This window comes from Pelodiscus sinensis, chromosome 3 (assembly GCF_049634645.1).
Source record: "Pelodiscus sinensis isolate JC-2024 chromosome 3, ASM4963464v1, whole genome shotgun sequence".
In the NCBI taxonomy this organism is placed as follows: Eukaryota; Metazoa; Chordata; order Testudines; family Trionychidae; genus Pelodiscus; species Pelodiscus sinensis.
Window position 1 is genome coordinate 360,023 of NC_134713.1, and position 27,631 is coordinate 387,653.

Genomic DNA, 27,631 nt, shown 5'->3' on the forward strand with positions numbered 1-27,631 from the left:
GTAACCTGGCAAGGCAAAGCCGTTACCTGTTGAGAGATACCGTGGGACCTCAGGCAGGGGTGGGGGAATCTCAGGCCCTCGGCTTGTCTGGGTCCGGTCCCCTGAGGCTCAGGGCCCCTCAGCATGGGGGAGGCCATGCTGGCGCTCCGGCCCCCTTGCTGCCCCACCATGGGCACAGAACCTGCTAGACTCTGGTGTGTGAGGGGAGGGCCTTTCTGCTTCTCACTCAGGGGCCATGTCAGGAGGGGTATATCTGCTTCGTATTTGTGTGCAGCCCCCAACTGATTTTTTAAAAAAACCCAATATTGTGTCATATCTGTGTGCTCCCTCCCTGCCGCTGCTGCCTGGTTGTGTGGGGGATGCTTGACTGGTCAGTTCCTAGCTCTGGTGCTGGTAGCTGGGGCACGACTGTAGAGCAAACCAGGTCATTAATGTTCTAAATTTGGATGGCCCCTGCAGACTTTCCAGCTGCATCCGTCACTTTCAGAATACCCGCCAGAGCTTGAGACTGTTTTTGCAACAAGTGCTGCAGCAGTCTAGTGGCGTCAGCAAGCATGAGTTCCCTCTTCCACGCAGGATCATGTGAAAAGTGTACAAAATGCCACACTTACGGTTACGTGGCCCTTGCAAGTTACAAAGTGCAAGTGGAGCCTTTTTGAGAAGACAAACCGCACTGCGCTTATTCTCTTTAGAGACACTCGCGTTTTAGCTGAGCTTCGGAAATCTAAAGGAAACAAGTTCAGCTTCTAAAACCTTGTACTTACAGGAACGAGAACTCCCACAGCAGATGCATGCCCGAGAAACGCATTTGTCGGTTCAAGTTTATGTAGGCATGCTTTTCAGTATGCCCAGGCCTGTCTGTGTTGTGGGTTCAGAGAGCCGTACATCCTCACCACTAGGTACCCATCACTTGGTGAGCCAGAAGCTAAAGTAAACTGTGACCTTGCTCACTTTTCAAATGCTTCCTTCCCTCTTCAGAATTCCTTGTGGTTACAGCTGTCAGGGCAGAGCCAGCAGCTGCCATGCCCAGAGAATGCCAGTGTGAAACCAGCGCCAGTCAATCCCGAGATGAGAATCCGCTTCTCAGCATGTCTGGCTCGTGCTAGTTCAGAGGAGCAACAAGTTTAGTTTGCGACTTAGAACACGTTCCACGGGCCGTTGAGAAATGCAAGTGAGGCAAAGCAGTTGGCTCTCGTGGTTTTAGCTGTTCTGCTGCACACAAAACGAGCAACTTCTGACTTGATTGGTTTCAGAGAGGATGTGGTTTGTGTTCCTACAGTTCAAATGTCTCAAAGCCAATAGCAGCCAACCCTGTTTGAGTGATCTGTCTTCATACAATAGCTTATGCACCCCGTTTGCAGCTGCCCTCCTCGTTAACGAGGGGAGGCCTGTGGGCGCTTAGGGCACCTTGTCCAGTGTGACCAGGGCTTTCTGTCGAGATGGAGATACAGCTTCCATTAACTGCATGCCATCCCACCCCATTCGGTATGCAGGCTGTCAGTGGGGCGATGCCTGTTCTATCAAAACCCTTGTTCCCGGCAAGGTATGCTAGCTCATGTGTTTGTGCTTTTCAGTGTCTTGTATTGGTGTGCAGACTAGGGGTGTGAAACGCAGAGGAATTAACCAGTGAATAGTCGATGGGATTTCCATCGACTAGTCGGTTAGTCTATAAGGGCTCTTGCTACAGCTCAAAAGCAGAAGCCCCATGGGGAGCTCAGGACCAGCAGGGGACTGGCCCCACACTCCCTGTGGTGCCTGAGCCGTGGAAATGTACAGGAGCCCCAGCAGGACTCTTGTATGTTTCAAAAGCAGACTCGCAGCAGAAGTGGCGAGAGTGGAGGAACCAGCTTTTAAACTGGCTCCTGCTCTCTTTCTGCCCCCCTCTCCCCCGCTGCCTCTTGTAGGTATTCAGGAGGGGTCAGGATTTACTGCGGAGGTGTCCTCACAGGTCTCTGGCTCTGTGGATGATGAGAACCAGAAGGCTGCTTGTGTATGTGCTCAGTGATGTGCCGTGATGACTTGTGCACTTAGTCTCCACAGCAGACCCCAAGAGAGCCCCCAAAGACCACAAACTGGATAAGGATCGAAGGTGCCAAGCCAGGTTTATTGTAAAGCAAAATGCAGAGTTGTCAGTGGACTGTACTGACCCAGGACACATGTGTACCCTGTAGCATTGGAATGACTCAATCAGTGGGAAATTTCCACTGCCCCCTAGGTCATCCAAAGACTGCCCCCCCCCCAAGACACCACCTTATATACAGGTACAACAAGTCACACCTCACTGCTGACGTGTCAGGTTGCCACCCTCTGATGCTACTTAGATACCACCCATCACCCTCTACCTCGTGGTTTGATTAGATCATGTCTATCCATCATGCTGTCATTCTAGACCCTTTCCTGGACCTGGGTCGGTATCTGTGGGGTGTGGGTACCAAGGTCTTTAATGAGCTGGTGGTACCATGTGCTTTCCACTTACACCCGGTACCAATTATTGTTCTGCAATCCGTACCTAGCACCAGTTAGTGTTTTGCGCTCTCGGCTCTGTTCTGCCAAGTTCTGTGAGCAGGGGCCTGCCTCTTGCTCACAGCTTAGCTTTGCTTTGTTAGCCATGTTTGGCTGTTGTTTGCTAGGCCTCAGGCCCGGCCTGTGCTGCATGGGCTTCATCTTACGCCACCTCTGATCGAGGTAACAAGGGGGGGAAGCGACTAGTCACCTCACTAACTGACTGTCCGATAAGCTTCTGCTTATCGAACAGTCGACTAGTTGCTCACATCCCTAATGCAGACATGTATCGTTTGTATTTTTGACCAGTTGTCTGTTTCTATTTAATTTACTAATCTGACACACTGCTGATTTCAGAGGTTTTCTATGTTTTTTCATGTCCTTGGTTTGAACCTGTTGCATTTTACACCCCACCTTTTATTGGATTCACTTACCATTGTATGACCCACATCCTGAACAGATGTGTCTGTGTGACCTTAATGCCTGGGGGCTTTCTCACATAATTTCAGTGATGGGCACCAATATTCACACCTCTGGGCAGGAATGAGGGAAGGGAGGAGCGCGGTGGGCTGTCAGCTACGTGACTGACGTGGTGCTCTCGGGCAGATGGCTTTGTGTGGCTTGATGGATCACGTGGTCAGCAGTGATTTGGGTCTCTGGAAATTGTCCCTATTCCTAGTTGGTTGCCGCAGTGAGACCTCTCGCAAAGTCCACATGGCCTGGAGATTGAGGTCTTGTTTGATTTGGAGAAGTGGAGTTCCCACAGTTATGGAAAAGCCCTTCCATTTCTGTAGGAAGCATCTCCACTGCCGCTCTGCCGTGGCGTTGCTGCTGGAGTGCCCGTAGTGTGGGGGGAGCCGGAGAGGACGACGACAGAGGCTGGCTTTTCCCCTCCAGGACAGTCTAGCTCAGGGGTGTCCAAACTTTTTTCAAAGAGGGCCAGATTTGATGAAGTGAACATGCGTGAGGGCCGACCATTTTGCCTGACATTCTTTGAACCATTAAAATTAAATGCAAATTAACTATTTTATGCAAAGTTTATTGCAAATGGCATACTTTTCATTTCGTCACACGGATGACAAATCTAAATAGGTGTTAAATCATTCTGCCTTTCATATCTGAAGGCCAGATGAAAAAAAAATCCAGGAAGCTGAAATATATGTCAGGAACATTGTAAAGTACATTACATATTATTGGTAATAAAGGTTGTCTGTCAACTTTTAAGTTCAAAAAATATGAACAGGAGCATAACACCAAGTATACATGTTGTGTCCAAATATATTTATAACTGATTTAGACCAACTGACATTAACTGAGATTTTACAATGTGTTCATATCAATACAAATGGATTTGTTGGGGGCCATAAAAGATAGATATTGCCAAATTACCTGGGGGCCGTATTAAACCGGAACACGGGCCGCAATTGGCCCGCGGGCCGGACTTTGGACATGCCTGGTCTAGCTTCTTAGGCAGAGAGGGTAGAACCACGTTCTTTTCCTGCTCTAATCTCCCTTGGGTCACCAGGGCGGTGAAGAGCATGTGTGGTGGTAGGACGCAGCGTGACAGTGGTTCCAAGTCATTTGTGGGCCACTGTGCCAGTTTGACCAGTCTGACATCAGTACCCGCCCTGTTCCTTTCCACCATGGGTGAGCTAACCCTGCAGAGTTTGAGCTGGGCCAGATGCAGGCGGGAGAGGAGAGGAGAGGAGCCCAGCCCAGTCCAGGTTCGGTGGGGTTAGCGTGCAATGGAGGAACTGAAAGGGAGATGGGCAGCAGAGGTCCGTTGCAAAGGGCTTGCTCCTGCTCCCAGCCACCCCTCCGTTGACGTGCTGGAGGGCAGGGCTGAGTAGAAGGTAGTGCGAGGGCAAACCCTGAGGTGTGAGTGCTGGTGTGGAACCGCAGCGCAACCTCCATTGTCTGGGGGAAGGGGCAGTGGTCCCAATGTGGCCCACTTGGTAAGCTGCGCGGGTCCCTCTCCTAGTGCCTTGGCTGCCCGGGGGGACGATGGAGTGACATCATCCATGACGATCAGCTGCCAGCTTCACAGTTGCTGCCCTGCACTTTCCTGGCAAAACACGTTGAAAACGATCCCCCAGAAGAAAAGGGGCGTCCCCGGAATTGCAGCTACCACAGCCCGGGGGGCAGGCGATGGGAAAGAGCGATGCCCGGGGGCGTGTCCTCATGGCTGATGGAATTATTTCAGTGCTTTTCTCTTTGTGTTTCCCTAGTGCCATCTAGACTGTCACAGGCCTGCTCCCCTCAGCCAGGCTGCCCGTCTCCTTCCCTGCCGGTGGGGAAAGCCATCTCACCCTCCCAGAAGCACAGCAAGAAGGCGCTCAAACAGGTGCGTGGGCTGGGGTCTGGTTCTGAGCGGCTACCCGCCGAGTCCCTGCTCCAGTCAGCAGGGGAAGAATTCAGAGCTTTTGCGTCTGCCTCTCTCTGAGCAGTTTCACTGGGGCTGGGTCCTTTGCCGCCGGGTGCCCATGTCCGACCACGGCACTGCCAGGCTCTGGCCGAAGTGGATTTCACTGGGGAGGCGGAGGCAGCGACACGCCTGTTGACACGCAGTCTGTGTTCATGACTAAGGATGTTAAGGGCAGATGCTCTTGGATAGTTAGTTGACTAGTTGATTCCTCCCCTTGCTGCCTCCATCAGATAGAGGCAGCAAAGGCGGAAGAAGGGGTACAGCAAAGCGGCAGCGCTGCGCAGCTGAGCCACGGATCACTTGTGTGGCAGCTGCCCCTTTAAAACACTGAAGCGCCAGGGAGCCTGGGGTCAGCTGGAGATTCCACAACTGGCCCTGGGTTCTGGGGAAGTGCTGCCCAGAACCCGGGTTCTGCTGGAGAGTCCCCCGTTGACACCAGGATCCATGGCTTTGAAATGCCCACTGGGGACTCTTGTACAGCTGGCACCCGCATGCAGCCCGGAGTCAGCGGGACCTACCCAATGGGGGCTCTTGTACATGTCAGAGGAGGAACGCGGAAGTGCCCATCGACTAGTCGAGTAATCCATTAAATTCCATCGACTACTCGACTGGTCAGTTAACTACAGTTTAATATCTGTATTCATGACTGCCCACAGCTTTCCAGTTTGCAGCATGCGCCTTCAGAGAGGCTGTGTAGAAATGGCTGCTCTGGTGGGTTGTTGCCTTTTGCATCACACCCTCATTGTGTTGCATGCACAGATTTCCCCTGCGTATTCTGCGCAAGGCCTTCCAGAGCCCCGCAGGTGTGTGGAGGCACTGGGTCTACAAGATAACAAAATACACAGCACATTAGAAGCAAGAGGACGTGATGGTCTCCTTCCAACTGTTAGCAAGTGGCTCAGCGATATTCCCTTCTAGGACCAGGCCCCGTGCTCCGCTTCGGACAAAATCTAGCACAAGTAGGCTGGTTGGCCAAGGCGCATTCCAGCAGTATGAGGGGAGCTCAGGGCTTGGGTTTTCACGCCTAGCTCCTTGCAAAGACAGGACCAGTGCTGTGATGCAAGGAAACCCATCAATGACTTGATGTCCGTTCTCCTGGTGTGTTCTGGGAAATCTGTTGAGCATAACTGCCCAGGCTCCATTCTTCAGCGTGGCGGGCCACGGAGTAGGGGGCTGTACTTGGGGGGGGGGGGGGAAGCAAATTCAGGAGTTGAGCGCACCCCTCCCCAGCTTGTTAATACAGAATTGGGAGGGCCCAGCTGCCCGTGTCAGGGTAGCACATGGAGCAGGGGGAACTAACCTGACATGTGCAGAACCAAAGTCTTGAAGAAGGTTGCAGATCAAAGCTGACTGGGCACCTCAGCCTCAAGTAAACTGGCATCCCGCAAGGCTTCTGGAATCCCCATGTAGCCCATTACCAAGACATGGTGCTGCTGAGTAAGCAGGTAGCTGCATGTCGTACCGCCTGGTGTTTCCAGGTGCAGGCCCTGAGGGGGAATTATAGCAAACAGCGCCGTATCCAGGCATACATCGCCATGATGAGGTTCTGCGCCGGCCTGGGAAAATCACAACTTCCTTACCAAACGTGGGCGGGGGAAACAAGTCCCCTCGAGCAGCGTGGCTGTGCGGCCGATTGGAAGGAGCAGACGAGGTGCTACCCTAGGCTCATCACAGTGACTCTTGGAAGGCCCAGAGCTTGTACCACCCCGGTCTGATGAGAAGCAGAATGCTAATCTCCTATTGTTGGCGCCTCAGCTTGGACCCTCACTGTCGGCACCCAGCCGTGTGCACGCATTGCACTAGAGGCGAGAGAGGGTGGCTGAGGGTACCTCCCAGCAATAGCAAATCAATAATCACTCTCTGCTACCCTCTTGGCTCTTCCTGTGTGAGAATGGAGCTGGGCAAGGTAGTAAACTGCTCAAGATCGTTAAGACCAAAGCAGACTGTGAAGAGCTTCACAAAGACCTCACCCAACTCAGTGATGGGGCAACAAAATGGCAAATGAAATGGAATGTTGCTAAATGTAAAGTAATGCCCATTGGAAACAATAACCCCAACTAGACTTACAATATGATGGGGACTGATTCAGCTACAACTACTCGAGAGAGATCTCGGGGTCACTGTGGAGTCCTCTGAAACCATCCACTCAGTGAGCAGCGGCAGTCAAAAAAGCAAATAGAATGTTAGGAATCATTAAAAAGGGACAGAGAATAAGACCGAGAATATCTTATTGCCCTTATATAAAACCATGGGACGCCCACATCTTGAACACTGCGCACAGATGTGGTCGCCTCATCTCAAAAAAGATCTCTTGGCATTGGAAAATGTTCAGAAAAGGGCAACAAAAATGATGAGGGTTTTGGAACGGGTCCCACATGAAGAGAGATTAAAAAGCCTGGGACTTTTCAGCTTAGAAAAGAGGAGACTAAGGGGGGATATGATAGAGGTCTATAAAATTATGACTGGGGTGGAAAAAGTGAATAAGGAAAAATTATTTACTACTTCCCACAAAAAGAACTAGGGATCACCAAATGAAATGAATAGGCAGCAGATTTAAAACAAACAAAAGGAAGTTTTTCTTCACTTGGTGCACAGTCAACCTGTGGAACTCCTTGCTAGAGGATGCAGTGAAGGCAAGAACTTTAACAGGGTTAAAAAAAGAGCTAGACAGATTCATGGAGATTAGGTCCATCAATGGCTAGTAGCCAGGCTGGGTAGGAATGTTGTCCCTAGCCTCTGTCTGGAAAACCTTTGGTCTGACCCAGTTTGGCTGCTCTTATGTTCTTATATACATGAATGCCTTTGGGTATGTCCCTGCACCCCGTGAGCATAGGGATCAGAGACCACCTGCCCACTTCTCCCAAAAGAAGCAGGCTTGGGGCAATTGTCCTCGGGTGCCACTTACACTAGCCCTGGTTCTGGCATCGCTATTGACATGCTCACGTCTGCTCGGTGTGCCTGTTCCTCCGCACGGTCTCATCTAGTGGTGCTGTTCTTAACGGTGTCTGTGCTCGCGTCTGCTCAGCACGCCTGTTCCTCCGCACAGTCCCATCGAGTGGTGCTGTTCTTAACGGTGTCTGTGCTCGCGTCTGCTCAGCACGCCTGTTCCTCCGCACAGTCCCATCTAGTGGTGCTGTTTTTAATGGTGTCTGTGCAGCACGCCTTTTCCTCTGCACGGTCTCGTCTAGTGATGCTGCTTTTAACCGTGTCCTAACAAAACGGTTTAGATGATAAACAGGCACGGGCACTGCATGCTGATTAAGTGCTAGGAATACAGGACTCTCTGCGGGCATGTCTGTGCTTGAGGGAGAGTCGACTTAAGCTACGCAACTCCAGCAATGTTAATTATGTAGCTGAAACCACCGTCCATGCCGCAGGAGGCCGGTGGGTGCAAAGGCTGCCATTGGCTTCCCTTACTCCTCACGAGGAGCAGGAGTACCAGCACCAGTGGGGTGCCCTCTTGGTTCGAATTAGCCGGTCTTGACTACACCCCCAAAGATGAACTGCGGCAGCATCAATCTCCCACGCAGTGTAGACCTGGCCTCCCTGTGGGCTGCTGGAGGGCAGCTGCGAGAAGATGGCGGGTTTAATACTGTGAGGGGAGAGGCGCAAGAGCGCTTCCTAGCCCCTCAGGAAAAGCAACGCCTTCTCGCATCTGGCCTGGCATACCAGCTGCTCAGGGCTGCCCGTCACAGCCGGCCTGGTGACACGGAAGGGTGAGTTCACCGCCGGGAGAGAGAAAGTGAGCTAGTGCAGAACAAAAGGAAATAAAGCAAGAACTGCCCTTCCAGGAACCACTTTGACACCGGGCCAGCAGTGTTCAAGGCACAGTTTGGAACCGTCACCAGGTTAGACACACCCATCAGCTGGCAGTGGGGTGGGGGGAGGGTTATTTACTCTGAGGAAATGCACCTGAGTCTCTGCCTGTCTTCCTGTGTTTCTGGTGTTGCCTGGAAACACCTGTTTGCTCCCTTGGCTATAGCTATAGCTTTGGAAAGATGCTTTAAGGGGACACGGGTGATTCAGAGTGGGCCCATCGCAGCCCTAACTCAAGCAAACACCGATCAGAATGTTGACATGGAATTTGAAAACCCTCTTTCCAGATGAGTAACTATTCCTCCTCCCCCCCACAAGCGCTCGCCGCTCAAACAGTTCCACACTGAGGACACAGCCACATTTGAGTTCATTCTTTACATTGTCCTGGCGGGGGAAATGCACCAAATAAATGACATAAAGCCAAGATCTTACCTGGGTTTGAGAGCCCTTTCGCTTATAATAAAGTCTGATTAACACAGGACAATCGGATACTTACACCCCAGCAAAACAGAAGAACAGGCTGGTGTGCCCTCAAGTCCAGGGTTGTCTTGCCAGTAGCTGGAGCCAGAAGCTCCGGAAGAAGCAGGAAGTCCTGCTGTTGGCAATTCTGGTATAACTAGCCAATAACCTGTCAAACAACAGGATTTTTCAGGACTGTCCTCCATGTCCGTCCCTCCCTCTATCTCTTCCTCCTCCTCCTGCCTCACCTCTCTCTCTCAGCTCTCCTCCACCTCCTGCCTCTCTCCCCCTCCTGCTTCTCACTCTCCCTTTCTCTTCTCCTCCCCCTCCTGCCTCTCATTCGGCCGGGTCCCACCCCCTGGCCATGTATGTCACCTCACCGCCCCACTCCCCTTCCCTCCCGCCGTGGCGCTCGGCTGAGTTCTGCGCCACTCAGCTGGGCCGCGGTGTGGGAGCAAGCGGCGCTAGCGGCCATTTGGGGTCTGTGCTCCCCATGCTGCATGGGGAGCGCGGACCCCAGACGGCAGCTTGCTGCCGCTTGCTTCCCTGCCGCGGCCCAGCTGAGCAGCACAGAACTCAGCTGAGCGCCACGGCGGGAGGCAACAGCGCCCCCCAGAGGCGAGACTGTAACGCTACAGCATTACAGACTCAGACATTGGGCTACTATATATATGATGTGCTCTGAGGAAGTTTCTTCCCACCCCCTGCCTGTCTGGCTTGTGCCTGAAGCAGGAGGGTTTATAGCTAACAATATGTTTTATCCTGGCCAGTGTAACTGGAGGTCTGCATTAGCAATCTGTCATGTTTTTTAATCCTGTTCATTTTTGGCCTCATCTCTCTAGTGCAGCAATGAATTCCAGAGGTTATTTATGCATAGCAGGAAGTATTTTGTTGACTCATTTTCACCGTGTCGCATGGCACTTTCCTGAAGAGAAGCACCTAACCTCCCCTCTGCTCACTTACGTGTCTCTCCCCTGAGCTAAACGTTCCCAGATTTTCAGTAGCTCCTTAGAGAGAAGTCTCTGCAGTCTGATTAGTTCTGTTCCCTGTCTCTGAACTCCCGCTGTATCTGAGAGAGGCTTTTAAAGACAGAGTTCCTAGGACTGCACTCAGTATCCGGGGAGGGCGTCCAGCGATTTACATAATGGCATTATAATACTTTCATTGTTACTTTCTATCCCACCCCCTGAGGTACCTGCCGAAGTTCTTGCTATGCTCAGTTGGCTCCATTAGTGCAGGATTTCCATTTTCTAGGACTAGCTTTTTGCATTGAATGACCTTGTGAACTTTCTTCTTTAACCTAACTTTCATGTCTTGCCCTCTTGCTTCCTCTCTGGTTACGGATGGGCATGCCTGCTGGACTTGGGTAAAGCTGCACTAAGAGCCTCCATGCTGACGCAAGCAATTTTAACTTTCTTCGCTTTCTATTTCAGAATCTTTGGTGACCTTCCTCGTTCTTAATTCCATCTTACTGAAGCGCAATGTCGCTGTGCAGGCTTTTTGTGAGCTTCCTCCCCGAGAAAGCTGAGATTAATCATGTTGTAGTCACCAGAGCCAGCCAGATAGGAGCTGTGGTACCCACCAGCCCCAGCATGCTCTGCAGGGCGGAAGCTCCGGGCCCTGGCATGCCCTGTGGCGCTGGAGCCCCAAGTTCTGATGGTCACTGTTACCCAGTGGCTCTATCGTGTTATGTGGGATTACTGTTACAGTTATTTCTCGTGGTCTCTAGAACTTGCGGTTCCGTGGAACAGTCATTTCAGAGCCTGACAAGTCTGCCACGTCTGCCTTTCCCTGTTGTGTTGCTGCAGTTCATATGCAGACAAAGGATAGAACATCTCCTGACAACAGCCGGCGCTCCGGAAGCGGGGGTGGGGGTGGGGGCGAGGGGCGTGTGTATGTTTCAAAGCTCTTGAACATTCTCAGCGGCAAGGCGTCTCGGGGCCGGGCCGACTTGTTGCGATAACCCATTCTGTGGTGGTGTTACACGCATGTTTGAAGAGTCATGTCCTTCTCCCCGCTCTCATAGGCCCTGAAGCAGCAGCAGCAGAAGCAGCAGCAGCAGCAATGCAGAGCAGGCATGCCTGTGTCTTCTAACCAGCAGCTTCTACTGAAGACTGTGAAGGCAGCCGGTGACTCCACACCTGTTAAACCTGGTATGAGGCCGCGAGATTCCCAAGCTCTCCTGTCCTGTCTGGCCACCTTGCCTAAAGCCCCTGGCATGAGGGGAAGAGGGTGGGGGAGGAAGCCCCTGGTTTCCTGAGCACTCTGATTCCTAAACCGTTCCAGCCTCTGCCCTCTCGCCTTTGTGTCTCCTGAGAGAGTGCACGTTCAGAAACTCCCAGTGGATTTTTAAGGCCATTGGGAACCATTGTGGTCATTGACTAATCCCCCGCAGACCAGCTCATGGGATTCCTCCAGTAAGTCCAGTATCAAGCCCCTGCGTTCTGCTTGAGCTGGGGTAGAAAGCAATCCCGCTTTGCTTTAAAGAGTCGGGGAATGGAGAATGCCACAGCCCAAGGTACGATGTTCCAATGGTCCATCGCGGTGACACACGTGCACCCTGTTGCTAGTCTGAATTTGTCTAGCTCCAGCTTTTACCGCCAGGATTGTACCGTGCTGTCGTCTGGTAGGAGCCCTGGGGTCAAGTCATCATGTCATTTCCTGATGGCGAGGCTAGACAGATGTAGCTGCAAACTCGCTCATTGTAACGCAGGCATTTAGCTCTTTGCTGAGCCCCGGGGCTTCACTCCCCTTTCCAACACATGGACGCTCAGACTGGCTACAGTGTTCAGTGATAGTCTCCCTAGTACAGAGGTAATGCCACTGCCTTACTGCTTCTTGGTACCTTCCCATGTACAACAAAGGTCCTGTTAGCTGTCTTAGCTACAGCATCACACTGGGAACTTTAGAAGGTAAAATAAAAAAAGAACAAGTTAAAAATCACCTAGAAAAGTTAGATGCCTGCAAGTCACCAGGGCCTGATGAAATGCATCCTAGAATACTCAAGGAGCTGATAGAGGAGGTATCTGAGCCTCTAGCTATCATCTTTGGAAAATCATGGGAGACAGGAGAGATTCCAGAGGACTGGAAAAGGGCAAATCTAGTGCCCATTTATAAAAAGGGAAATAAGAACAACCCAGGAAACTACAGACCAGTTAGTTTAACTTCTGTGCCAGGGAAGATAATGGAGCAAGTAATTAAGGAAATCAGTCTGCAAACACTTGGGAAGTGGCAAGGTGATAGGGAACAGCCAGCATGGATTTGTAAAGAACAAATCATGTCAAACCAATCTGATAGCTTCCTGTGATAGGATAACGAGTCTAGTGGATAAGGGAGAAGCGGTGGATGTGGTATACCTAGACTTTAGTAAGGCATGTGATATGGTCTCACATGATATTCTTATCAATAAACTAGGCAAATACAACTTAGAGGGGCTACTATAAGGCAGGTACATAACTGGCTGGATAACCATACTCAGAGAGTAGTTATTAATGGTTCACAATCCTGCTGGAAAGGCATAACAAGTGGGGTTCCGCAGGGGTCTGTTTTGGGACCAGCTCTGTTCAATATCTTCATCAACGATTTAGATATTGGTATAGAAAGTACGCTTACTAAGTTTGCAGATGATACCAAGCTGGGAGGGGTTGCAACTAATCTAGAGGACAGGGTCATAATTCAAAATGATTGGGACAAATTGGAGAAATGGTCTGAGGTAAACAGGATGAAGTTTAATAAAGACAAATGCAAAGTGCTCCACTTAGGAAGGAACAATCAGTTTCACACATACAGAATGGGAAGCGACTGTCTGGGAAGGAGTATGGCAGAAAGGGATCTAGGGGTTATAGTGGACCACAAGTTAAATATGAGTCAGCAGTGTGATGCTGTTGCAAAGAAAGCAAACATGATTCTGGGATGTTGTGAGCAAGACAAAAGAAGTCATTCTTCTGCTCTACCCTGAGCTGGTTAGGCCTCAGTTGGAGTATTGTGTCCAGTTCTGGGCGCCGCATTTCAAGAAAGATGTGGAAAAATTGGAGAGGGTCCGGAGAAGAGCAACGAGAATGATTAAAGGTCTAGAGAACATGACCTGTGAGGGAAGGCTGAAGGAATTGGGTTTGTTTAGTTTAAAGAAGAGAAGATTGAGGGGGGACATGATAGCATTTTTCAGGTATCTAAAAGGGTGTCATAAGGAGGAGGGAGAAAACTTGTTCATCTTGGCCTCTGAGGATAGAACAAGAAGCAATGGGCTTAAACTGCAGCAAGGGAGGTTAGGTTGGACATTAGGAAAAAGTTCCTAACTGTCAGGGTGGTCAAACACTGGAATAAATTGCCCAGGGAAATTGTGGAATCCCCATCTCTGGGGATATTTAAGAGTAGGTTAGATAAATGTCTATCAGGGATGGTCTAGACAGTATTTGGTCCTGCCATGAGGGCAGGGGACTGGACTCGATGATCTCTCGAGGTCCCTTCCAGTCCTAGTATTCTATGATTCTATGTGCAGTGTGTATCCACTGTGACCCCCAAGTCCTCTCAGTCGCCGCTTTCTCCTGTAACTAGCCTCTGTATTCTGTTCCAAGAAGCATGTCCTTGTATTTCGCTCTATGAAAATACACCTTGTTCAAACACACTCAATTTACCAAGTGCTCCAGCGCAGTTTGGACATGATCTGCTCTTTTCCATTCACCCTCCCCTGGTTGTTGGGTCACTGGCAAACACTGCCCACAGTGACTGTATATCGTTTTCCAGGTAATTGCTAAAGACATGGTGGGGCTTTGGGCCATGAATGGGTTTCCATGGCTCTCTTCCCCCTCAGAAATAGTTTGTTAGCATGCTGTTAAGCATGAGTTTGCCTTTGCCTGTGCTACTTAAAGCATATCAGTGAACATGTTTTCCTTGGCCAATTCATCCGTCCTCCCTCCTCTGAGCAAGCTCAGAGGACCTGACTCAGCGACTCCATGCCAGCAACATCCTGTTGGGGATGAGGCATTTTGGAACCAAATTGTCTTTTTTTTAGCAAGAAGGAAAGGGGGGCAACAGCTTTGGTGTGGGAAAGACAAAGCTTCTGTGGGTGACGCAGTCCTCAGAAGCCTCATTCTAGCAACCCTGTCAACAGCAGCAAAGGGAGCTGTATCTAGGGCTGCGAGTCCCCTTCCTTCAGGACTGGGGCTGTCACGGTCCCTCCTGTCTCTCCGTGGGTTTCCCTGCCCTTCCGCCACATTGTCTCCTTCTTCTCCTGTGTGTTGCATGTGGAGAGAGGCTTCATCTGCCCTGCGCATTGTGGCTGGCGTGGCAGTGGCAGCTGCGGGGGGAGCAGAGCGCGGGCCCCCGGGTGTGTGTGCATGAAGATGACACAGGCCCTTTGCTGGCACAACTGTTGCCGTTCAGGGAGTCGTGTGCCAGTGCTAGCAGAGAGCTGTCGGCTGCTTGTGCTCCGTCTGCTGCCCTAGTTGTTCTGGGGTAGCTGAGCTGTAGGCCAGTGGAGGTCTGGGCGGGGGTTGCGGTGACTAGCGCCCTGCAAGGACTTCTCTGACCGTAGGATGGATCTGTGCAGCTACTCGGACTGGGGGAGGCCCCGGACTGCCCACCTTGTGACGGGACACCAAAGGGTTGGTTCCCGAGCATGATGTTAATGAATTGTTGTATGATGCTCCCAGGATGAATTCGGCTTTGTGCGGCGCTTTGAAGTCCAAGCGCTAATTCACACTAACTATTTATGGATGTCACACAGAGGCTGTCACATCCTGTATCAGCCTTGGGTGAGTAAATAATTGGATTGGCCGTTTTAAAGGCTCCAGGGCGTAACTTTCCCTACAGGGTTTCAGCTGGCTGGTTTTAGCCAAGAGCAGAAGTAAACAAGTTGCAATGTTGCCCAAGTGTTTGAGAGACCAGCTGAACTATAGCTATCTTACAACCGATCACCAGCTCACAGCCCGCTGGTAGGCAGGTGCCAAGCTAGATACATGGTTGAGACCATTCCTATGGGTCCGGAGTAGTTGTGGCAGCAGATCAATTGTTTTAGCACCCAGCCTAGAGCGGGCATCGCAGTGTCGGTCAGGTCTGGTGACTTCTCATACACAACATGGGGAGAGAGAAAATGAGGTCAGTGCAAAGCCGCATGATTCCCCCCCCCCCCCCCCCCCCCCCCAGTCAAGCACTAAATCCAGTCCTTGCACAAGCAACTTGTCCGAGGCAGCCTGCTAGCCAGCGTAAGGCACAAACTGGTCCATTGTGTTTCCGAATGGCTCTGCTCTGCGGGGTTCTGGGCTGAGCGTGAGCGTTCGGTGAGGCCATGTAGAATTAAGGAGAATCTCTTGGGCTTGCTTCTGCTGAACCAGGCGTGTGTGTTCGCTCCCTTCCACTGAGCCTGAGAGAGTCCAGAGCAAACCCAGCCGAGCCTGGCTTGGCTGCTGTAACATCTGTTCAGATGCAGTCAGGGCTGAGGCTAGGCAGTCTGTGTCCAGCTGCAAGGAACACCCTAATGGCCAGATGTGCTTGGTGAGTTTCGGACCGTGTTGGCCTGCAGGGGCCCTGGCCTGCTCGGGCGGTAGGACCCTGCTGAGCTGAGTACGGGAAGTGGAGTTGGCTGTCTGAGGCACGTGCTGCATGGTGCACCCCAGGGAGCTTGCCGGAGGGAATGGCTTTGGCTACCGCTCGGTAGATGAAGGGAGGCCCAAGAGGTAGCGAGAGCTGGTTTCCATGGAAGATCTTGTATATTTGATGCTGAAGAGCATGAATGGGTGTGGCCAGTGCCTAGAGCCTCCCGCTCGAGTTGGCGCACACCCAGGGCCGCTCCCGGCACTTCCCGACCTTTTCCTTACCGGCCCGCTGAACCCGACTGGCTCTGTGGCTCTTGGGCTTGAGTGTTCTCCCCAGAGCTCCACCCCCCGAGGTGCCCCGGCCCCTGCCCCTGCATCGTGCCCCCAGGGATGGCGCGGAGCTTAGTCTGCCTCTGGCGCCGGCTGGGAGATGAGGGGGCTTGGCCTGGCCACCTCATTGGGGGAAGTTGTGGTGTAGTTTTGGTCTAATATGCGACGTGGCCGCCACCCCTGCATTCCACAGCCCTTTCGCTCCTGAGAGCGTCATGCGGCCGCAGGCTTCATCTCCCTGTGGGGGGTTCCGCCCGCCCGTGACCGCAGGCCCTTGCCAGGGCCCAGGGGGCATTTCTCAGCCAGTCACAGCTATGGAGCCATTTCCCTCCAGCTCCTTTATATCGGTCGTGGTGGTTTTCTCGGAAGCCCCTTTGTTTTGGCTGCTGCGTTGTCATGGGGCGGTACCCGACCCCAGCTTCCCGCTCCTGGCCCCTCGCCCATCAGCTCTGGAAAGGGCACGAATGAGAGAGGCAAACAAATCCAGTCAGGTTGTGACCTGAGGCCATCAAACGAACCCACGTGTGCCCTGGCAGTAGCTCTCGCCCTTGCCCTGGGCTCTTTCCAGGCTCCGTAAGACTGGGCAGAGCTGTGGGCATTTCTGAAGCCTCCAGCACAATGGGCACGAACCTGCTGCCAGGGTTGGGTGTCACCGGCATGTTCAGCCACATAGGCCGCTGAGTTCCTCTTCTATTGCCGAGGGACGGGGCCTGTTGGCTGTGAGTGCAGGCTCCTTATCACACACGCATCACCGGCAGCAGGGAAACTCCGGCTGCTGTGAGCTCCCCTTACTGAGGAAGAGGAGGGACAGGAAGAGACGTTCAGACAGGGGCGTCTTCTCTGTGCCCGGCAGGAATATCCGTGCTGTAGAAAGGGGAGTACTGCAAACGCGGGCGCAGGCCATGGGAGGGCTTGAGCGTGAAATCTGGCTCAGTTGGCTAAGTGCCGCCGCTGCGGAAGGACCTGAAGATGGGAGGGGCGGCTGCCAAGGAGGGACAAGGGGTTGCTGGGAAGGCCAAGAGATGAAAGGGTTGGAATGAAGAAAAGGGAAGTGTAGGCCGAGAATCGCCAACTACTGCCTAGCAACCAGCGCCCTCGGCCGGCAGCGTAGCCTTCTCATCCCGCCGCCGGGCTGGGAAGTGCAGACAGACTCGATGGCCTGCCCTGCGGGGGGACGAGACTCAGCTGAGCGGGGTCTGGTGGCCTCCTCTCCTGGGGTGATTTGCTAGCTCCGGGTGCCAGCTGGCAGTCACGGCACAGAAAGGAGACGAGTGTCAGGTCTTGCTACTCTCACGGCCCTACAGCCACACCGCCCGAGCGCTTAGTGCAGAGCCGCCTCTGGCAGCACCGGGGCTTGTCCACAGAGCGCTGCCTCCCCAGGAGTTGGGCCACTGTGACCGTGCTGCTGAGGAGTGTGGAGTATCCATGTCTGGTGTAGGCCAGGGCTGTGTCCATCTTGCAGAGTGGGACCTGGCCCGCTTGTGAATTGGCCAGGTGTACTACAGTGAGCTCGGTCGCGCCCGTGCAGACAGGTGGCTGGCATGCCACTACGGTTTGTGGATCGCCAATGTTTGAATGTTTGTTTCCTGTTCAGCTTGGGAAGGAAGGCAGTCAGATGGACAGTCAAGCAGCCCTCAGAACTACACGTCCAGTTCCTCTCCCTCGGTTAAGACTGATCATTCCCTGCCGAGCCTGGGGAAGAAACCGTTCCAGAGATCTGACCGACTCCATGCAAGTAAGATACTTGGGTTTGGCACAAAATGGATATTGTTGTTCTAAAGCCAGAGTAAAAAGCAGAGGGGAAATGAAGCTCAGCTCGTTCCAGGCTTGGAGCAGTTTCTGGCCAGTCAGGGAAACTGCTCCTGGTCTTCAGCGGGAATTAGGGAAAATAAACCCCAGCTCAGGAACTCTGCCCACACAAACGTGCCCACGTTCAGCTCTTCTCACTGGGAAGCTTTTTGGCTCCTGTGTTCACAATCCTCTGTGCAACAGAAGCAGAAAAGCACTTGCGTTATTTAGCAGCCTTTTCCTTCTAGCGCTTAAGGTGTTTCATAGAATCATAGAATCCTAGGACTGGAAGGGACCTCGAGAGGTCATCGAGTCCAGCCCCCCGCCCTCAAGGCAGGACCAAGCTCCATCTACACCATCCCTGACAGATGTCTATCTAACCTGTTCTTAAATATCTCCAGAGAGGGAGATTCCACCACCTCCCTTGGCAATTTATTCCAATATTTGACCACCCTGACAGTTAGGAATTTTTTCCTAATGTCCAATCTAAACCTCCCCTGCTGCACTTTAAGCCCATTACTCCTTGTCCTGTCCTCAGAAACCAAGAGGAACAAATTTTCTCCTTCCTCCTTGTGACACCCTTTTAGATATTTGAAAACCGCTATCATGTCCCCCCTTAATCTTCTTTTTTCCAAACTAAACAAGCCCAGTTCATGAAGCCTGGCTTCATAGGTCATGTTCTCTAGACCTTTAATCATTCTTGTCGCTCTTCTCTGTACCCTTTCCAATTTCTCCACGTCTTTCTTGAAATGTGGCGCCCAGAACTGGACACAGTTCTCCAGCTGAGGCCTAACTAGTGCAGAGTAGAGCGGCAGAATGACTTCACGAGTTTTGCTTACAACACACCTGTTGATACAACCTAGAATCATATTTGCTTTTTTGGCAACAGCATCACACTGTTGACTCATATTCAACTTGTGGTCCACTATGACCCCTAGATCCCTTTCTGCCATGCTCCTTCCTAGACAGTCGCTTCCCATCTTGTATGTATGGAACTGATTGTTCCTTCCTAAGTGGAGCACTTTGCATTTCTCTTTATTAAACCTCATCCTGTTTGCCTCTGACCATTTCTCTAACTTGCTAAGGTCATTTTGAATTATGTCCCTATCCTCCAAAGAAGTCGCAACCCCACCCAGTTTGGTATCATCTGCAAACTTAATAAGCGTACTCTCTATCCCAATATCTACATCAATGATGAAGATATTGAACAGTACGGGTCCCAAAACAGACCCTTGAGGAACTCCACTTGTTATCCCTTTCCAGCAGGATTTAGAACCGTTAACAACAACTCTCTGACTACGGTTATCCAGCCAATTATGCACCCACCTTATCGTGGCCCTATCTAAGTTATCTTTGCCTAGTTTATCGATCAGAATATCATGCGAGACCATATCAAATGCCTTACTAAAGTCTAGGTATATGACATCCACCGCTTCTCCCTTATCCACAAGGCTCGTTATCTTATCAAAGAAAGCTATCAGATTAGTTTGGCATGACTTGTTCTTCACAAACCCATGCTGGCTATTCCCTATCACTTTATTACCTTCCAAGTGTTTGCATAGGATTTCCTTAATTACCTGCTCCATTATCTTCCCTGGGACAGACGTTAAACTGACCGGTCTGTAGTTTCCTGGGTTGTTCTTATTCCCCTTTTTATAGATGGGCACAATGTTTGCCCTTTTCCAGTCTTCTGGAATCTCCCCTGTCTGCCATGATTTTTCAGAGATCATAGCTAAAGGCTCAGATACCTCCTCTATCAGCTCCTTGAGTATCCTGGGATGCATTTCATCAGGACCTGGTGACTTGCTGACATCTAACTTTCCTAAGTGATTTTTAAATTGTTCTTTGTGTATCCTATCTTCTAAACTTACCCTCTCTCTGCTTGTATTCACTACGTTAGGCACACCTCCAGACTTCTCGGTGAAGACCGAAACAAAGAAGTCATTGAGCATCTCCGCCATTTCCAAGTTTCCTGTTACTGCTTCTCCCTCCTCACTAAGCAGTGAGGTTTGTTACCTTACAATCCAAAAGCAAAACTAAAGCCCATCCGTCCAGCCCGAGTGCTGCTTAGTTTCCTGCCAGGTTTTTAAAATTGAACATTTCTCAATTCCCGTTTGTTGCTTGTGGTTGGTTTGACGGATGCTTGGAGTTGAACTGAAACCTCATGATGGTCTATGTAGGCCAGGGGAGTAGGGAAGCCATGTGCCCAGCTCCATCGCCTTCATGGCCGAAAGGGCATCCTCTGGGAACCGTGTTTGTTGGCTGAGTAGCCTTGTGCTGGATTCTTCCATCCGTTCCCCATTCAGAGTCCTCTACGTCCCCTTCGACCTTGCGTGGCAGTGACCCACGCTCGGTCTGCTAACGCCTGCCTGTGACTCTGTCAGTAGAGCCCTGCAAATCCGGGGACACCAGCTCTCCATCTGTACCCCACTTTCTATCTGTGCAGGGCTCTGCCCCTCAGGACTGCATGGTTAGTCACTTGGACACCACCCCCTCACATAGTGCACGGGTGCCCCACCACACACATCACCCCCGCAGCTGGCCATCGGGGCATCTTCCTTTGCTGCTGCCCTCCCACTGGGCCAGGCCTTTTGCAGTTAAGGGACTTGGTTCTGGGAAGGTACCGTAGCCCTGCAGGTGGTGGGCTCTTAGGCCTGTTCTGCAGCTACTGCACCATCCAGCACTGAAATTCATTGAATTGAAAATGTCAGGGGAAAGGAGTGAGCAGAGCAGAGTCATTTATTGCTTGTAGCCCGGCTCCTTGGGCACGTGCATGTGCCAGCACGGCCGGCGAGAGAGGTGCAGCACAGCGAGCTGGAGAGCCGCTCTGCATTGCAGGCCCAGCTTGCTCTGCAGGACCATGAAATCGTGCAACCCCCCGAGGAGTTTTCGAAAGGGGCTCTGTGTGTACGTGTCACCTTTCCCCAATGGAACCAGTTCCCAGGGAGTTGCTCTGTGGGAAACAGTGATCTGAAAATGGTCATCCTGACCCCCTGCTCCAGCAGAGCTTGGGACGGAGTCTTCATTAGGGATTTTATGAATTATACATTTGTAGTTGAAGTTCACCGCCCACAGTGGCACGTCGCTACCAGTGTGAGAGACGAGTCCAGAGGGAACGGTGTGCACAGAACAGGTGCTCTTCCCAGTCAGGCTGTTTCTGGAATTGCAGTGCTCATGTGAAATACTCTGTAGCACGGGGCTTGGTGCTGAAACTGCAGGCCTAGTGGTTAGGTCCTTTTCCATGGGGGGAAAGGGAAGAGAAGGGAACAGTTTTTCATTCTTACTGCTTTGTCTAGCATTGTGGTGTCAGCACAAACAGAACTGGCTGATGCAAACTGTGTACGAGATACTGATTTTTTCGGAATCACTTCTGCTTTTGCTGAGTGCAGAATACAAATGAGCCAGCAAGAAATCCAAAGGAAGAAGCTGCCCCGGCCACAGGATTAAAATAGAAAATTAAAGCACGCTTGTGGAAAAATCCTCCTGTGGGACCCTGCTGCAGCACAGGGAGGGTCTGCTGTCTTGTTACCTGGGCATCCGAGGCCCTGGCAAAGCGAGGCAAGTCTGGGCAAAGCAGAATATTAGGGATGAATATTTTCCTGGGGGCTGAGGGACATTCACAGCCCCAGGGAGCCACATGTTGTGTTTTCACTCTAGCTCCCAGGGCTCCACATGATGCTAGCAGAAGGGTAGATACCTGTCAGCTCTGCTCCTGCCTTAGCCAAGGGGCTTCCTGCTCCCTCCCTTCCAGGGTTTGAAAACAGCCATCGAAACTGCATTATGAATGTCTCTTTAGGTAACCATGAACGAAGTGAAGAGTGGCTCAGAGGCCAGGGGCTCGTGCCTCAAGTGAGGTGTTAAGCAGAGCTCTGTGCTTCCTTACAGGGCAGCTGAAGAGGACGAAATGTGCTGAAATAGATGTGGAAACGCCTGACTCCATCCTAGTGAACACAAATCTGCGGGCGCTGATCAACAAGCACACGTTCTCAGTTTTACCTGCCGACTGTCAGCAGCGCCTGCTGCTGCTGCTCCCAGAGGTGGACAGGCAGGTATGTCACATGCCCTGTTATGCAGAGGAGCTGTTTTCCCATGTTACAAGCTACAGAGGCTCCAAGAATTGTTCCCCTTACTGAGGCAGGCTTCATACCCAGCACTTGCCAAGTTCCTGAGATACGGGTGGCCAAACCTCCAGTTTCAGACCATGAACTGGGATGGTGTGTTTTCATCCACATACAACGCCATGTGGAAAAGCCATGGAGTGTTGGGTATTGATGGGTACCAGAGGCGATGGACCGATAGTTCTCGCCCATATGGTGAACCCTATCTTCCTCATAGTAGTGAGAGCAGTGGATTTTGCTGTAGTGGCGTGGACATGCTAGATGCAGAGAGTGTAGACTGCCAGCTTTCCCCCTGGATCTGCATTCTTATCCCCATAGCCTTTTAGTAGAGCTGCCTTACCAGATCGTCTCTAAAACAACTGTTACACTAGCCCAGTCCCCTATGGTGTGAGGAGCGTCATGTTAGCACTCTTGTATGCAGAGTCAGGTGAAACGACACATGAGTTGAATAGCACTCTAGCCATGCCTCTGCACACTGCTTGACGTTGAAAGGAGGAGGTGTTAATGAATTGTCAACTCGGAGGAAGAGGCTGTCACTTCTTCACAAAGTCCCTGTTCTAAACTGGAACAACAGAACACCCAATGTAGTGCTGTGTGCAGAGCAGATTTCTAATGCTTTGTGGATTACAAATGCAAGGCCTCTTGAAAGAGTTTTGTGTTGAAAAAAGATCTGAAAACATGAGGGCAATTAAGCGCATAAGAAGAGAGCGGTAATCCCATAAATACGGGCAGAACAGTAGTTAAGAAATTAGGGATCTGAGTGGGAGAAGGATACAAAGGAGGCATGAGCGAAGCAGTTGAAGGAGTAAGTAGGAAATGAAGGAACATGGGCAACGTTCCACAGAATCTTGATGGTGAAGATGAATATTATTTAGGGTTGCTGATTAATCAGTTAATTCATGTTCTTTCTCTTTGTTCTTGTAGCCTAAGCTTGTAGCCTAAGCAATAGGCTTGTAGCCTAAGCCTATTGCTGTCTCCTAGGCACAGACATGTAAAATACAAGTACAGAGCCCATAGTCATAACTTCTCATACATGCATGATTTTTGTATGTATAGCAAAACAGAATCAGCAGAGCATAAGCTTATGTCAGATACCTCATGTGACCCACTTTGCACAGAATTTGGGGCATGCAACCCCCAGTGCATGCAACAATGATCTGCATTTTCCTATTACAATCCAGTAATGTCATACCCGGTAAGAGTGATGCTTGGTTACCCTACCCAGCACATGTTTGTGTTAAGAACGCAGCAAAGTTGACAAAAGGCAAAGATGCACCAGTGTGGGACTTCCAAAAGTAGCTAAAGCACTAAACCCAAGGCTTAAGAGAGAAGGTTTAAGGTGAAAAGAGTTTGCAGAGGAATATGTTGAGATGGGTGAAGATGAGCTTTGCCCCAGGAATGGATAAAGGTTTTGTGGCTGAATGGAGAGGAAAGAACTGTAAAGCATGAGTTCTCAACATTTTTCATACTAAGTCTCCCCTCTTTCTCTTTCCAGAACCCTTCCTTCCATCTAACTGTATGAGGAAGATAGGGTGGGTTCAATACCCTGGCAACCCTAGATGGAGAGGTGGTTACAGCCATAGTTGGTTTAAATTGTTCAGCCAAAACTTTTTTTCAGTGAAAAATACAGATATGGTGCCTCTCATAGCTCAGTTCCCCAACCTGACACTTCGAGTGTAGATATGGGGGCTGGTTAGCAGAATAAACTCTATAAGAACCTGTCTCTGTAACTCCCCAGAGACAAACTTGTCCGGTCTCAGTTTCTCTGAAACCCAAAAGGAAGACGATCGGTCATTACCACCACCCAAGTGAAGTTAAAAATATATGTAAAATAAACCCTTCTCCAGGGAAGAGATCACTTGAGAATCCCCTCCCTAAGGCAAAGCTCTCCCCCTGCCCCAACCTCCATTTTGCTTGGAGTTGGGAAAACAAACGGAATGCACAGAGAACAATGGGGCTCTGCTCCTCCCAGGTAACTTAGGCACATAGGCAGAACAATCGACCAATACCGGTTAATCAAAGCAAAAAGGAAAACACTTTTATTACCAAAACAAGACTACTGTTGCAAGCATAGCAAATGACTTGGTGTTAAATAGCCATGGAGTGAAATAGACTCACGGGTTATCCCTGGGTTGTAATCTTTAATTACAAAAGAGAAAAACAATTAACCAGCTCAGATATGATTTCCAAACCGCCAGACAAGGAAAACAAAACCTTGATGGACTATCTAAACTTTTCCCTACTTACACATTTCAAGGAGTCCATTCCTAGGAGAGCCTGACTCCCTTGTTACCTGGGGGAAAAACTGATCAGATCTCCCAACAAAAGGAGAAAGGAAAAAACCCTCTCTTGGTTTGAAATTCCTATCTGCGTTTCATTGGCTGAATGCCTGAAGCCCCCTCTTTCAGGTGCATTTCCAGAGGTGCTTAACCGTTTCCTCACTCTTCAGGTAAGTCAGACTCTCCTTAGCAGCTCCTATTCATGACCGTGATACTGAACCAAATCCTAGATTCCAAGGCTACAGAGGACCATTTTGATCATCTAGTCTGATCTAGTGAAACCAGACAGATCAAAGTAACACAGGTCAGAGAGCTGCCCAAATAATTCCTAGAGCAGAGCTTTTGGAAGTCATCACATTTTGATGTAAAAATTGTAAGTGATAGTGTCTCCACACAACCCTTTGTGAATTCACGTTTGTTTCAATGAATTTTTCACAGGAGGGGAAGAAACAATAAACATTCTCCTTGACAGCTTGCTCACCTCAGTTTCACGCTAGGTGTGCATGTGTCGTGCACTATTTCTGGAGATTTTTTTCCTGATTGGTATCCATCAGGTCAGTATAGCGTCCTCTGGTGCTGCATATTTATACACCAATTTAAGGGTCTCTACTCTGTGCCTTCTCAGTTCCTTCATATTGCCCATGATTGCTTCTGGAACAATTCCTCTTGCTTCAGCCAGGCATTTTCAGTGGCTTTTCTCTCTGGATGAGATGATTAGGCTTAGAATAGTTGTAATCTAAATATCACTAATGCAGCCAGTTAAACCCCCTTCCCTTATTATCGAGGGGCTCCCTTTGCCATTGCAGGCGTGGACTTCAGACCTTGTGCCTCCTCTGGCAGGCTTATGGCCAAGAGCACATTCCAGTTACCTTGAAAGATTAACCAGTTAGCTTGTAAATGGTAAGCATCATGCTTAATGGGTGGTGCCCACAGGTTCCAGTTAACTGGTGGGGGCTGGAGCAGCTCCCCACACGCTGCAGGCCTGAGGCCTGCTCCAACCCCATGGGGCCCACTGCAGGCAGGGGCACCCTAGCCCAGCCAGAGCAGCCCCTGTCCATAGTTGGCCTGAGCGTATCACAGGCCGGGGCTGAAGTGCCCCCTCCTCTTTAATCGGTTAACCAGTTAAATGTCAACGCAAGAGGGATGCGCGTGCTGATTGTTCCCCTCGAGTAACCATTACTCTCACTGGGCTTGACAGTAAACACAAGTGTTTTTATTCAGTACAAACAGCAGGATTTAAGTGTTTGCAAGTGAAATCAGACGGATCAAAGTAGGTTACAAAATTAAAGCGAGGAGAAAATGCATAGCTAGTTCTCGTACACGAAGACGTGTTGTAAACCGATCCTTTCAGGCAAGCTTTCAAGTCAGAGATGACCTTGGGTCTCGGGTTGTCCTATGTTCCCCAGCCAGCAACAAAGGGACTGCTTAAATGGCTTCCCAGTGCTTAAATAGATTATTTTTCTTGGGTGGGAATCTTTTGTTCTACATCTTCCGCTCCATGGAAAATGACCTGCTCAAACTAGTATCCCAGTACAAGGTCACATGCAGCGACGGATATAGGGCAGGGCAAGTGGGGCGGCTGGCCCGGGCCTCGCGCTTCAATAGGCCCCGCACACATACTACTGCCTGTTGGCTGTGGCCGTGGCGCATGCACAAAATTGTGCTGCCCTGGGCCCCACAAAACTCTACTCCGCCCCGGTCACATGTCTGTCTAGGATCAACCACGGCTGAGATTTAAAGGACAAACAAGGCTGTTCACAAGTCGTTAAGGCTTCCAAAGCACCATTCTCTTACCATAGCTCTTGTTAGTACATTAAAAACACAAGTGATACACACACCAAATATGATACACGGATCCAGCAGATTGCAATATTAAAAATTATGAGTTCCATGAGGTATTTTGTCCAAAGTCTCTTCAAGTTATGCATATTTATATTCATAAGCCAATTTCATGAAGTATGAGTGGGGAGAACTGTCAGAGTGTCAATAATATATTTTCTGTCTTTATTTGTTTATCTCCTCATGGACTTGAGCATTCTGTTAGCTATCTGACTGCCTCTGCACACTGAGCAAATGTTTTCAGAGAGCTGTCTCCATTAACTGCAAGATCTTTCTCCATTGGTAACACCTCGTTTAGCCCTCCTCATTGTATATGTATAATTGGGATTGTTCTCCACTGTGCATTGCTTTACACTTACCGATATTGAATTTCATCTACAATTGTATTGTCCGCTCAGCAGTTGTGTGAGATCCCTTTATAACTCTTTGCTGTCAGAATGATCTTGAGTAATTTGTATCACTGCCAATTTTGTCACCTTGTTGTTTACCTTCTTTTCCAAATCCTTTGAGTATGTTAAACAGTACTGCTCCCAGTATAGATCCTTGGGGCACTCTGCGGTTTACTTTTCTTCAAGGTGAAAACTGGCCATTTAGTCTTTTGCTTCATTTCCAATCTTATAACCAGTTACTTCTATGAGAGGACTTTTCCTCTTATCCAATGACTGCTTATTTTCTGAAGTGCCTTTGATGAGGGACCTTGTCACAGGTTCTTGGAAGTCCAGTGCTCTGTATGCATAGGATTGCCCTTGTCCATGTTTTTTACTCCCTCAGAGAATTCTAAGTAGGGATGTAAAATCACATTGAATTAGTTAACCTCTGCTAAATGCTATTTTGTAACTTTCTCCAGCAGTGTTTACAAATCAGTATCTCTGAGTTCTAGACCAGCGTTTCCCAAAGTGTGGTCCACGGCCCAGTACTGGTCCTTAGAAAAAAAAAAATACTGGTCCTTAGAAAAATTATCGCGCATGATTCTATTAATTTGTGTGATGGGGCAGCAGCACAGCCCGCTTGGGAGAGAGCCCGCTGCCATGGCAACTCTGCTGGGCATGCTCCCTGGCAGCGGGACTAGATCTGGCGGGTGCTAGGACCCAGGGAGAAGGCCGGGTGCAACGATGCAGAACGCCCAGCGCCAGACACAGCCAAGGGAGCCAGCGCCAGCCGATAAAGTGGCTGGGATTGGGGGTAGCAGAACAACCCGCCAGACAGATAGGGGCAGCGACACAATTTATTTGCATATTCATAATTTGCTTAGTAAATATGCAAATAAATTTTACCTGTCCTCCAAAAGCTTGTGAATGGGTTTACTGGTCCACAGTATCAAAAAGATTGGGAACCACTGTTCTCGACTACTACATTTCAGATAATACTGTAGCAATTTTCTTCCTCTAGCTCAAGCTCCAAAAGCACAGCACTGGGACTGCATCAAGGAACCCTCTCTACACCTGTCTGGGTAGAAAGCCATTGGGGCTCTCTACTCTAGACTGCAGACCAACCTAAACACTCTGCCTTTGAGGTGCTCGACAGGGCAAGAACAATAGTCAG

At 50.3% G+C, this 27,631-nt stretch overlaps 1 protein-coding gene across 7 annotated transcripts in view; it reads left to right on the forward strand.

Annotated features, from left to right (window-relative positions):
• Positions 1–27,631, forward strand: part of ASXL2 (ASXL transcriptional regulator 2) — a 191,505-nt gene that overhangs the window by 139,672 nt on the left and 24,202 nt on the right. For 6 of the 7 annotated variants that reach the window (XM_075923201.1, XM_075923198.1, XM_075923203.1 and 3 more), the window contains 4 exons: positions 4,731–4,846; positions 11,229–11,355; positions 17,660–17,800; positions 21,739–21,902. In XM_075923201.1, coding sequence (XP_075779316.1) covers positions 4,731–4,846; positions 11,229–11,355; positions 17,660–17,800; positions 21,739–21,902 — 548 coding nt within the window. The remainder of the gene's footprint in view (positions 1–4,730; positions 4,847–11,228; positions 11,356–17,659; positions 17,801–21,738; positions 21,903–27,631) is intronic. The other variant, XM_075923200.1, reaches the window with a different exon arrangement.